The sequence below is a fragment of the Anabrus simplex genome, chromosome 1 (genome assembly GCF_040414725.1).
Source record: "Anabrus simplex isolate iqAnaSimp1 chromosome 1, ASM4041472v1, whole genome shotgun sequence".
Lineage (NCBI taxonomy): Eukaryota > Metazoa > Arthropoda > Insecta > Orthoptera > Tettigoniidae > Anabrus > Anabrus simplex.
This window is the reverse complement of record NC_090265.1, coordinates 701,856,683-701,870,104: the sequence shown is the minus strand read 5'-3', so window position 1 is coordinate 701,870,104 and position 13,422 is coordinate 701,856,683. Positions and strand designations below refer to the sequence as shown.

Below are 13,422 nucleotides of genomic sequence, written 5' to 3'. Positions count from 1 at the left end.
CCTTGATGGTTTTGTGCTTGTACAATTGAAGAGTTCGCTACAAGAACTTCCTAACCCTGATTAGGGTTCTTTTATCATTTCCTTCACAATTGATGCCCTCTTTTCTTGTACTATGATAGGTATATGCGTACACATCTATAATATTCTACTATTAATACAGGCCGCGGAATGGAATATTATACAGGGTCTCTCATGTAAACTAATACCGAACGCATGGTGTTTGTAGTCTGCGCTACGGCAGCTGCCTCAGCCGAACTTACGTCGCATGCGGCCACCCTGCATTAAGCGTGTATACATATGAAATCTTATCTTGTAAAACATGCTGGAAGTGTCGTCCTTGCTGGGTTATACAGGCATTGTGTCTGGCAACCACATTCTGGCTGATGCGAGTGAGTTCTGCCGCTGTAATTTTTCTGATTTCATTCGTAATGTTCTCTTTCAGTTCCTCCAATGTGTGAGGATTTGTTCGATACATTTTTAAATTTCAGTTTACCCCACAAGTAAAAATCACACACTGTTAGATCTGGAGAACCAGGGGAAAATAAACCAGCACTGATCACTCTGTCAACAAATTCTTCCGAGATTGTAAGAAGAGCATCTTCTGCTGTATGCGCAGGGGCTGAATCTTGTTGAAACTAATCCCGCGATTTTTCTTCTTCCGTTAACTGATGGACGAACGGCGTCAAAATGTCATCTTAGTACCTCTCTGCATTTAGTGTGGTCTCGAAAAAAGTCGGCCCAATTATTCGTCTTGCACTAACGGAACACAAAACACCAATCTTCCTGTCATAATGAGGGACTTTATAAACACCATTAGGATTTTTTGCTCACCAATAGCGAGAGTCGTGACTGTTCACACGGCCATTAAGATAAAACCAGAACTTTTATCTACGAAAAAGTGTTGTAATGATAACTGTATCACCATGTTAACAGCTGAGATTCAGACTGGCGACTGATGCTTGTGAGGTCAAACACGTGCAGGCTGCTTGCAAAGTCAAGAACTATTCACGCGCCTCCCACAGTGCGCATACGGATTGGAGAGGAAAAACGCCGCTTCGATTATCTTAGTTTATATGAGAGTCCATTATAGTTGCAGGTCATTTGGAGGTTTACTAGTTGTAGCATCCGGCGCTACCTGGGTATTTTTTTGAATCTGTACTATTAGGATTTGTACTACGTGTCACATGTGAAGTCATTTTTGTAGATTTCTTTACAGTGGCAAACTATTTTTTAGTTTTAGTTTTACATTATTTTGTTTCTCGTTTAAACTTTGTCCTTGTGGCAGCCCAGATTGTTTGCGAAGTAGGTGATTCTTTCAAATCAATCCATTATCCGTCCTTCAGCCACACCCCACTGTCTTCAGCAGTCCTTTTCATCGTGATAACAACATGTATTTAAGCGTCGCGCTGTACACGATTCCAACAGGCGCGTGAATAGTTCTTGACTTTGCAAGCAGCCTGCACGTGTTTGGTTCGAAGCCCACTGTCGGCATCCCTGAAGATGGTTTTCCGTGGTTTCCCATTTTCACACCAGGCACATGCTGGGACTGTATCTTAATTAAGGCCACGGCCGCTTCCTTCCCATTCCTAGGCATTTCCTCTCCAATCGTCGCCATAAGACCTATCTGTGTCGGTGCGACGTAAAGTAAATAGAAAAAAGAACCGTCATTGGGACTGTCACCAATCAGCCTAGGGACGCTGAAGTCTGTGGACTCAACAGTAATATCGGTCATTTTGGACAATTTATTTTGTTTTATGAGTAATACAAATATTAGCATTAAAAATCCTTGTCACGCTTTTTCACGCTCCATGCCGATGGGGCTGAACTCGTATTTAAACAGCATCCGGAGTATCTCTATTCATCTCAAAACTACGGATTTGTCACTAATATTGATTGATCTCCTCGATCATTTTGGACAGTTTCTCTTTCAGCCCTTCTTATCTCCTATGCCGATGGAACTGAACTTGGACCTAAACGACATCCGTCATCTCGGCGACCCCGAAAAGTACGGATTTGACACTAATATCATCGGTTGTTCTCGATTATTTTTTACGTGTAACCCCCGCTGGGAGTGTCTTATCTCCTCAGTGACCTCGGCGTCGGGAAGGGTATCCGGTCGGAAAACAGGACCAAGTCCACACCTGCGTCCCTTTTCGTTTGTTCAATTCCACCAAAATGTGGGACAAATTATGTATTAAAAGAGTTTACTAAATACATCTTTGGCAAATCCGTCCGTCCGTTCTATTGGACCGATTTGCTCACTTTTGTTTTATTTTCTCCGGAATTACCTGCCGATGAATCATGGGACCTTGATGAATTCGGACTACGAGCTGCGGCATACCATAACGCACTTCTTATTAAATGTTCATAAATTCATTGAAAAGCGCAAGCAAAACAATATGACTACAACAGGCCTGTCCTATTTATAACGAATGCTGCGAAGCAGCGCGGGTCCTCTTAGTATGTTAATAAATTTCTCTTCGGAAAAGTCAAATGATCAGAAATATGTGTTTGTTTGTCCAACCTTTGCCCCGTTTCTCTACGGGGTCGGGTATGAGGTGAGATGAATCTGTCGTGGCGGATTCTTATGACCGGCTGCACTTCCTGACGTCAACCTCATCAGAGGAGTTAATGAGATGAAATGAATGACGTGATATATGATAGTAGGAAGGGAGAGGGTGAAACCCGGTGCCGGCACATAGCCAATTCTTGTCGAATAATACCAGGGGGTCTGCTCAAGGCTTAACGTCCCCGTCCGGCGGACGAATCTTTTTGCTATTTGCTTTACGTCGCACCGACACAGATATGTCTTAAGGCGACGATGGGACAGGAAAGACCTAGGAATGGGAAGGAAGCGGCCGTGGCCTTAATTAAGGTACAGCCCCGGCATTTGCCTGGTGTGAAAATAGGAAACCACGGAAAACCAACTTCAGGGCTACCGACAGTGGGGCTCGAACCCACTATCTCCCGATTACTGGATACTGGCCGCAACTATGCGACTGCAGCTATCGAGCTCGGTGCCGGACGAATCACCATCAACCATGGTGTCAGACCGTTTAAACTTCATCGCCTTAATGATCATGGCCACCAGGCGGGCTAAATGATCATAAATATGTCCTGACGTTCTTGCTTTGTGGCTGTCTGTACAGATTAAATTCCTTTCATTGTCCTTAACTTATGTCTGCTCTTTTGATCTCTTCCTTCTGGTATACAGGTTAATATTAAAATTTTAGATTACAGGCAGATATACAAAGCCTTTATTAAACATTCCTGCTATGATTTCCATAAATTTTTGTGTAGGCTGTAGGTCTTTGCAATCGCACCTACTAAAGAGTGTGTTCTTGTGGTACAGAATTGACGTGGCACACTTACAGAGCGCGCCAATGCCTCTGACGTACGATGGAACCTCGGTCTGTAGAAGACACTCGGAACTCATACTTGCCGATGACGAGAATACTTACTGGTGATCTCGTCATTCGCTTTATGTGTGAGAGTGGATTAATCAAGCAGGTCGGTCGATGCAGAGTAGGTCTCGGCCCACAAGTGGCCACGGCTGGTCCCTGGTCCGACAGCTCTGCACTCCGTATAGCCAACCGAACAGAGGAGGGGTAGCAACGGCCCTACCGTGGTTCTACGCCTCTGGTCCCCACCGCCGGCTGTCTTGAGGACGGATTTCCGTGGTGTTCCGTTCTCCTGCACTAAGGCGAATGCCGGGACAGTTCCTAGTATAGGCCACGGCCCCCAACCCTCTCACCCTCTCCGTAGGCTACATCTCTTTCTCGGATACAAATCTCCTGGCCTGAGAGACGGTGTCACCGTCTATGAGGCCCGCCTCTCCCTTCATGGGAGGAATGAAAAAATTCAGTAGTAATAATCAAACACATAAAAACTTCAAGTGTTTTGTTATTCAGGAAACAAGCCTTCCCTTTTTATGTGTTTTGAGTCCATTTCGGCTTCATAATTTTTGTTTGTGTTTTTGATTCGTTTACAAGTTCCATCATCGAAAAAAATAATTCCCCACTCCACATTAATCGTTCACAGGGCACAGAGGATGGTTACCTAGTTATACTTCCTATTAAAACAAAAATCACCCTCCCCCTTCTCCATATAGTAATCGGTCCTTGGGCTTGAACCGTCACACGACCGGCAGTGATACTTCCGTTATTTTTCAATTTATGGGCAAAAAATAAATTAAAAAAACATATGAGTTTGTAATTACTATTCCAAATATATATTGTCACGAGTAATTTTCCAGTAAAAATAACCTTAAAAAGAGATGCATCGAGCTCTGTGTTTCTTAAGGCCTCCTCCGAAGACCCCCCACCACTTGCCGAGGCCAGGTGCCCCCACTAAAAACCGATAATAAATCGCTGCCTTTTAAAAATTCTAACATCCGAATACTCATACTTAACATATTAAGCACTATTTATATAATAAGCCCCTGCGCTCGTACCTACGATATAGTTCCGTTGCTATCTCTAAAGCAACAATGGGCGGGGTCAATGCCTGGATGGGCGACCACTCAGGTCTTCCACATACCGTACCGTACCGCTGTGTCAGACTGGTTTTCGGAAAATACAGTCATTCTCCCAGTCAGTTATTCACAAACAAGCTCACACTTATCATAAATAATACACCTTAAAACTATTTTAAACCTTTAAATCTTAAAACTTCAAAACTAATCGAAAACCTTGTATACACACACCCTATATACGCCGAGTGAGGAGCGCAATGGCATACCGGTTTCAGCACCACACTAACCAATACGTTCAACTAGGGATGCTGTAACAGACGTATACATGTTAAACTGAACTCCACACGAGCTATTATTAACCTGTCCGGTGTAAAAACAAAGTACCAGATTAATATTTAAAAATGATATACAGAAAGACAATAAATTTTAATTTCGTGTGGCTATTTCTAGCCGGGTGCGGCCCTTGTAAGGCAGACCCACCGACGAGAGTGGGTGGCATCTTTGCGTTTAGGGAACTGCGTGTTATTGTGGTGGAGGATAATGTTGTGTTGTGATGTGCAATTTGTAGTAATGTTGGGGACAGTACAAACTTCAGTCTCCAAGCCAAGGGAAATAACCATTTGCGGTTAAAATCTCCGACTCGGTCGATAATCGAACCCGACCATTCAACCAAGGAGGCGGACAGAAATACAATTATATATTCATTACTGCAATTCATTTTCTTCCACATTTTTGTGTATTATATACTGGTCGTCCGCCTCTGTGGTGTAGTGGTTAGTGTGATTACCTACCATCCCTGGAGGTCCGGGTTCGATTCCGGGTTGTTCTGCCATGCTCGAAGTGGTTTTCTGTCGTTTCCCACTTCTTCTCCAGGCAAATGCCGGGATGGTACTTAAGGCCATGGCCGCTTCCTTCCATCTCCTTTCCAATCTTCCCATCCCCCATAAGGCCTCTGTTCAGGACAGCAGGTGAGGCCGCCTGGGTGACGTACTGGTTCTCCCTACCAGTTGATCTCCCACCAAATATGTCACGCTCCAGGATACTGCCCTTGAGGCGGTAGAGGTGGGATCCCTCACTGAGTCCGGGGAAAAATTAAGCCTGGAGGTTAAACGGATTGTCCGCCTCTGTGGTGTAGTGGTTAGTGTGATTAGCTGCCACCGCCGGAGGTCCGGGTTCGATTCCCGGCTCCGCCAGGAAATTTGAAAAGTGGTACGAGGGCTGGAACGGGTTTCACTCAGCCTCGGGAAGTCAACTGAGTAGAGGTGGGTTCGATTCCCACCTCAGCCATCCTGGAAGTGATCTTCCGTGGTTTCGCACTTCTCCAGGCAAATGCTGGGATGGTACCTAACTTATGGCCACGGCCGCTTCCTTCCCTCTCCCTTGTCTATCCCTTCCGATATCCCCACAAGGCACCTGTTCAGCATAACAGGTGAGCCCACCTGTGCGAGGTACTGGTCCTCCTTCTCAGATATTCCCCCCTCCCGACCCTAAGTCTCACGCTCCAGGACACTGCCCTTGAGGCGGTAGAGGTGGGATCCCTCGCTGAGCCCGAGGGAAAAATTAATCATTTAATCACTTAATCACGCGCGTGATCGAACATAGAGAAGTACGCAGGGCGTGTACGGTCTTAGAGCAGGAGAGTGTACAGAGAGGGAATTGCAGTTGAATAAATATTGCATGCATAGTAGGCCACACTAACTTTTATTACTATTGACAAATTACTCATCTATTGCATGGACATGAGCTTCTAGTACATAGACTGAAATCTAGGAAGAGCTTCCTACGAACATCTCAGGAACTTACAGTACCAGCTGAGAAGGCAAGGATACAGCTATGGAAGACGAAGATCCCCCAAGGCTCTGAGCAGATGGTGGCTGAGGAAGGAACGTTTGCCACCCGGTTGCAATGAGAGCTGGACAATCTGGAAATCTCTCAATAGGTTGAGATCAGGAGTGGGAAGGTCCAAAGTTAATTTGGCAAGATGGGGCTTCATCATTTGGCGACAACACCAAGTGTGACTGCGGAGAAGATCAAACCATCCAGCATATGCTTCAGTGTCCGCTGTGTCCATCTTTGTGCACGCAAGATGACCTGCATCGAGCTACGAAGAGAGGACTAGAAGTAGCGTTGTATTGGTCCAAGATTATTTAAATGTTACTTGTAATTATTGTAACTGTTTTTTTTAATGTATCTGACACGAGAATAATTGGCAAATGTAAATATATTCCCTGTGATGTCATAAATTCCTGGTTAAATGGAACCTGCATACCATCAACACTTGATATTGAAAGCAAATAAAGTTTATTCTTGACGTTTGAATTCTGCTAGTGATTGATAGTTGTAGTAAAATGGTCGAAGTTCATTCTTGAAGTTTCAAGCAAGCGCTCAATTTAAAACTATAACGAAATAAATAAAGTTCCTTCTTGGAATAATTAATAAACTCCTTATTATGAAAACAAATGAAGTTCACTCTTGATGTTCTAAATTGAATGCCTAATTCAAAAATTACCGTAAATTAATTATAGTACACTCTTGAAATAATTAGTAAAATCGATATTACTCAAGTTCTAATTCACTGGAAAAATATCTAACGAAATGGCTGTCTCGATTGCATTCTATAAATGTCCTTCAAAGTTCTTTCCACTCGTTAGCAAGTTTGTTTGAGCTTTGGAGTAGTTCTGGTACGACTTAATATTACACTGGCTTTACGTGTAAAAAAGAAAGTTATTTAAAAATTTGAAAGTCACTTGAGAAATTGATAGTTACTTGAGAAATTGACAGTTACTTGAGAAATTGAAAGTAACTTGTGAACGTGGTAGTTTAATTAGAAGCCACAGTTCATAAAATTAGAACTGACTGTTCTTTAAACAAAACAGATGCATATAACCTTTGAGTTGTTCTGGATCTTGAAGTTGCTGGCTCTGTGTGACTGCGTCCTCACAACTCCACAGTACCACGTATCCACCGGCAACCTGGAACACCATTACCAAATGTCCCCCGACGATCCGGAACACCATCACCGCGTATCCCCCGAAGCTACCACGTCCCACGATGGAAGTTGATTTTCAAGTAAGCAACGTAAGATATTAAAGTGTTTGAATGCTTTTACATAAGTCCTTTAGAAGCGGACGAAAAATTTTAGAGTATAAAGTTACACGGCTGTCACAGTCCCCTCACCTAGGTCGTGTCTCGCTGATACTGAGTTCGAAGTTACAGACGTTCGGAACTTCATTCCACGCACTAAGTCAAAGCATACTCGCCGGTACTACCTCAACCGGTTTCTGGTATCGGTTGTTGTGTGTGTCGCTGAGTTTCCAGGCTCGCTCTTTTATACAAAAGCTTGAACCTGGGCGTGATCGTCATGGATATCACCCGATATTTTCATATCTTAATATCTCAGTGAATAATGCGGCTATCGACTTGAAATTTGAGCACGAGCTATTTGTTATTGCCAGCTACACGATCCCGTTGTCCATTTGCCGTTATCTCACCAGGAAGCGGAGATAGGAAAAAGCTTCTAGATCATTCCTTCTGACGTGCAGGCCATGTGTTCGGTGACGTCGCGGTCGTGCCTCGGCAAGCTGTAGCGAGCTTGCTAGCAGCATGCTTTGCATCACGGGCTACACGCGCACAATTTATGAAACAGGCCGTGTGGTCTCCAGTTCGATTACGGGCAATTGCAGGCGTAACCGGATGGTTTCTCTTTCAATATATATATATATATATATATATAAAGAGTTTTGTCTGTACATTGCTCATAATTTAAAAATAGTCTTATTTCTGTATCATTCGTGTCGACAGTAATAAGGAAACCCACTTTTTAATTTTCCGTCATCTCTGTCTGTCTATACAATATATACGCGCATCACGAAAATATGGTTGAAGAGGATTGAATGAAAATTGGTATATAAAGTCGGGGAATAAGACACTAATCTAGGCTATAAATAATGGTATTGACGCTAAGTGAAATGGTACTTTAGCGAGAGGCCTAAAATTTCATTCACAAAAAATCTGTCATCGATAAATGTTACTACATAACTAAAGAATTACATTTCCGACAATTTATGCCGTATACATTTTTACCGTACCGGTTATTATAACAGATATTCACGAATTTCGATTTTTCTTGCTAAGTCCATATCAGTGCCGAGCTACGAGAAAATGGGTGAATGGAATTTAATGAAAACTGGAATGTAATGTGGGGGAATAAAGCACTACAGTCTAGGCTATAAAAACTTTATTCACGTTGGGTGAAACGCACTTCAGAGGAGAGCGCCTGAAATTTAATTTTTAATTACCCATGTTATTATGCATTCTAATAAAATCTTATTCACAATGCATACGCGACATCATCTACAATTCTGTATACAGTATAGAACTCCGTAGCGAAACACGGGCACAGTAGCTGTTTTATATATATATATATATATATATATATATATATATAGACTAGCAAGATACCCGTGCTTCGCTACGGTATTATACTGAAATTTATAATTGAATGCTTATTGTTTTAGATATATAATCCGCCGAAATTCGCGATCTGACTCGTTTTCTGCGAGAATCCACCAAAATTCCCGATCTGACTCGTTTTCTATTATTTTACAGCACGTTTCCTCCCATTTTTCAATCTTCCTTTCCAGCAATCGATTTCGTACTTCCCGGGCTAGGCTCAGATATTCCTCCTGGTCAGTTGGGTCCGTAAATCTTTGCTATCCTTTCCTTTAATCATTTTTAATATGGATAAAATCCTTCAGGAGATCCGGCGTGGTGTCATATTGGGTGCCTTGGCGGCACTGAACCCGCGGCCGGACTGCATTCTTAGTCATTACCCGTCCAGGAGCCGTTACCAGCGCGGTCCGCACATTTGACGACGGTCCGGAACATTATTATTATTATTATTATTATTATTATTATTATTATGATTATTATTACTATTATGTGTTGCTGGAATGGCTGATGACAGGGAAAACCGGAGTATCCGGAGAAAACCTGTCCCGCCTCCGTTTTGTCCAGCACGAATGTCACATGGAGTGACCGGGATTTGAACCACGGAACCCAGCTGTGAGAGGCCGGCGCGCTGCCGCCTGAGCAACGGAGGATCCTTATAAGTACATTAATAACAGTAAAATCAATTGGTCTCACCTCCTTCTACACCCCACCGCCGTTAAGTTTATTTACCGCCACCCCCCCCCCCAAAAATAATTAAAAGAAGGCTTGTTTCTTTATGTTTAAGGGAGATTCCAAACACCAATGTTCATGTCTATTACCTTCAGTTTTGAGATATAAGTATCCCCATAAAAGTAATTTACTTTTTCCACTTCATTTCACACTACTCCCCCCCCCTAAGTGAACTTTCACGCAAAAAATACTCGTTTCTTTAATAGTAAAGGATCTTCTAAATACCAATTAGCACGACTCTAACTTCTTCAGTTTTTGATTTATGTGTCCTCATGAAAGGAATTCAACTCCTTTACACTCCCGCCCTCCAAGATGGTTTCCCGCCCAAAACGCGTTTTTTTTGTTTTTAAAGGAGATCCAAATACGAATTTTCACGTCTGTAACAACTTTAGTTTTTATTAGATGTATGTATTCTCATACAATTAAGCCAATTAATTTTTCAATTATTTCACCTCCCTCCCCCCCATTCATTGGATATATAATAGTCCTTTTGCACACATCATAAACATTTCTCTGTAAAATAACTCACATCTGATTCGTTTGTTTCAGGTTAATCTCTCGCCAGTGAACAATGAGCACCGAGGAGAAGAGCGAAGACAAGAAGGAGATTGAGGACGAGGAGCGCGAGAAGATGTTGAATGAGGAGAACAAGCGAGAGTCGAGCGACGTGCCGGCCCAGCAGCATGAGAAGGAGGCGCCCAAGGGAGAAGTGGAGAAGATGAAGAAGGCTCTCGAGGAGTCGGAGAAGGAGAAGGAAGGCAAGAAGAAGATACCCATCGGGGGTATTCGCATGCCCGGGATTCCTGGCTTTCTAAGGAGCAGGTCCCGCGAGAAGAATAACAAGGTGAGTTAACCGCCCGCTTTAGCATCGCAGGTGATCATGGTGGATAAGCTAAACTTGTATGTGTACATGGTATAGGCAGTAGCAGCGATTAGGTGGGTCGAGGGGGGCAGTCGCTCCCCTCCCCCTACTTTATTGAGAAAACATTGCTTTTTTATTCCATTTTAGCCAGCTGAAACTAGGAATTATAGGAATTATTAAGAAAAGCAATTTCTACAAGACCTGTTGTACGAGTATATTGAGTGAACAAAATTCATCGGAAGACGCTGAATGCGATATTAATAACGAGTTGCTCCTCCGCGAGTCCTCGAAACGGCAGCAATACGGCGAGGCATCAACTCTAAGAGGTGGTGGAATCGTTCTGGAGGGATCTGGACTCACGCATCTTGTACTGCGACCTACAATTTGTCTTGTGTAGTAGGTGCGGGGTTCATGGAGCGTACGCCAGCATCGACAGCATCCCATAAATGCTCGTTTGGATTAAGATCTTGGGATGTGGATGGCCAATCCAAGGTCGTAACTTCACTGAAGTGTTCCTCCAACCAGCTCCGTGCCACCACAGAGCGGTGACATGGCGCTTTGTCCTGTTGAAACATGGCATCACTATCAAGGTACTCTAGGGCCAGAAAGGGGTGCAGATGGTCTGAAAGAATGTCCAGATAACGTGCACCTGTCAGCGCTCCCTGCAGCTGGACAACGGGGCCTGATTGCGACCATGAGAACGCCTCCCAGACCAGAACCGAGCCACCTTCCACCTGAACACAACCTTGTTGACACGCAGGAACCAAAGCTTTAAGGGGCATACGCCACTCTCTCACGCGCACATCAGCTCGATGCAACTGGAACCGGGATTCATCGGACCATACCACACGCCGCCACTGTTCCATGGTCCATTGCCGATGTTCGCGAGCCCATGCGCGTCGTTCAGCTCCGTGTCGAGGTGTCAGCAAAGGGACACGAGTTGGTCGTCGGCTGGTGAAGCCTATGCGGTGCAGTTGCCTCCTGACAGTCCGGGTAGAAATGGGTTCCTGACTTCCAACATTCAACTAGGCGGTGACCTGACTCACAGTAGCACGACAGCGCCCAGTATGGTTCTGCGGAGGCGACGTGATGTCCGTTCGTTAAGCACCTGTGGTCCTCCTATGCGGCGTTTTACGCGGGTGGGAACATTCTCTCTGATATATTGAGGATGCACCCTCGACACTGTTGATCTTGGATACCCGAATTCGCGTGTAATCTCCGCAAGGCTATTTCTCATGCGCGTTAGTGGGTTCGAACTCCACTGTCGGCAGCCCTGAAGATGGTTTTCCGTGGTTTCCCATTTTCACACCAGGCAAATGCTGGGGCTGTACCTTAAATAAGGCCACGGCCGCTTCCTTCCCATTCCTAGGCCATTCCTGTCCCGTCGTCGCCATAAGACCTATCTGTGTCGGTGCGACGTAAAGCAAATAGCAGAGAGAGATTTCTCATGCGCCGTGCGCCGATGATCATCCCACGTTCAAAGTCAGTTAACTCGTGATTTGTTGCCATCTTCACGACACTGGTGTCTGTGACAGACTGCTTAGTTACACTACAGCTAGCCGCAACGATCAAGGGCCATACAGGGAACATTTTCTAATGGGACACCCCTTCGCGTGACTTTTGGCCACTCATTGTATTATCGGATAATTCCTTCCTTTATTTTCTTGAATTGTTAACCAAATTATTATCGGAAATAAGCTCAAAATGTCGTTCGTCGCAGCTAACCGATTTGTATAGCGCTACAAGTATTGAAGACTTTGCATGTGCTGTGGGGAAAGGTAGCAGGGGCATATTGTTTTTGCCAAGGTCATGGACACTGAGGTATGATTCACCCGCTTGCCGCGCGCGTTCGACAGTCTGGCAGTCTCTTTAGTGTCTGTTAGTTTCTTAGTGTGCAGTCAAATACTAAAAGAATTGTTATTGTATAATCACGCCGTACTTCTATTTAATTGCAATACATGTGTAATATTGTTCTTTTGGTGAATATATTATTGTAAAGTATTGGATCAAAATCTCAAAAAAACGATTATTACCGCAAATTTGGTAAACTGTCAACCTTTACCTCACTTTGGAAATTTGCTCAGAGAGCATTAAAAAACCTTACCATGTCGTAGATTTTTTCTTTTTCAGTTTTGACCCCCCAGGGCCGCTATATTCCACAAATCCAGGTACTTTTTGTTGTCTGTTTATTCCCCCCTCTCCCCACTACTTCTAATTCCTAATCGCCGCTACTGGGTGTAGGAACACATGAAGCTATTCTGAGTTTACGTCTGATTTTGTAGGATCGAATTAAGAAAGACAAGCCCACGTACGTAGCATTCGTAGATCTATAAAAGCAATCGATAGTATTTACTGAACCATGCTATTTGAGACCCTGAACCCTGCTGTTCGGGAAAAAATGGAACTAAAAATTAACAAACAAAAGAAACGAACCTAACCAAAATCCCCGCGGATATTAACCCGTTATTAAATCCCTAAGCGTTCGGGCTTCCTAAGAGTCTGCCAGCCACCCTCACCCACCTCCCTGTAAAGAGGAGTTTTGCAGTTCACAGATGTTGGCTTTTATACGTAGTTAGTTTATTTGTTTGTTTGTTTGTTTGTTCGTTCGTTCGTTTGTTTGTTTGTTTGTGAAAATGAGAAGTGAGGTAGTGTGCCGCTGCTTTCCTCACCGAGCCGAATGGTATTGTCATGTATCAGCCTGCCATGCCCATCAAAACGCGTACATCAACCGACCTCATGAGCGACACTTCCATACAATTCACCATAGGGACAAGCCGTACTCATGGCCGGTTTCTGATACGCCACAGTTACCTGTGAGTTACCTTAATGCGCTTGTAACTTTAACTGCGCTGTTAACTTTAATGAGTTTCCGGAAACTTAAATCCAGATTTACAAGCCCTGGTAA

General features: G+C 43.9%; 1 protein-coding gene across 1 annotated transcript in view; it reads left to right on the top strand.

The window, feature by feature from the left end:
- LOC136872229 (neurotactin) overlaps nt 1-13,422 on the top strand; it is a 402,540-nt gene that overhangs the window by 244,412 nt on the left and 144,706 nt on the right. Inside the window, exon 2 of the mRNA XM_067146058.2 lies at nt 10,205-10,499. Coding sequence (XP_067002159.1) covers nt 10,227-10,499 — 273 coding nt within the window. The 5' untranslated portion in view covers nt 10,205-10,226. The remainder of the gene's footprint in view (nt 1-10,204; nt 10,500-13,422) is intronic.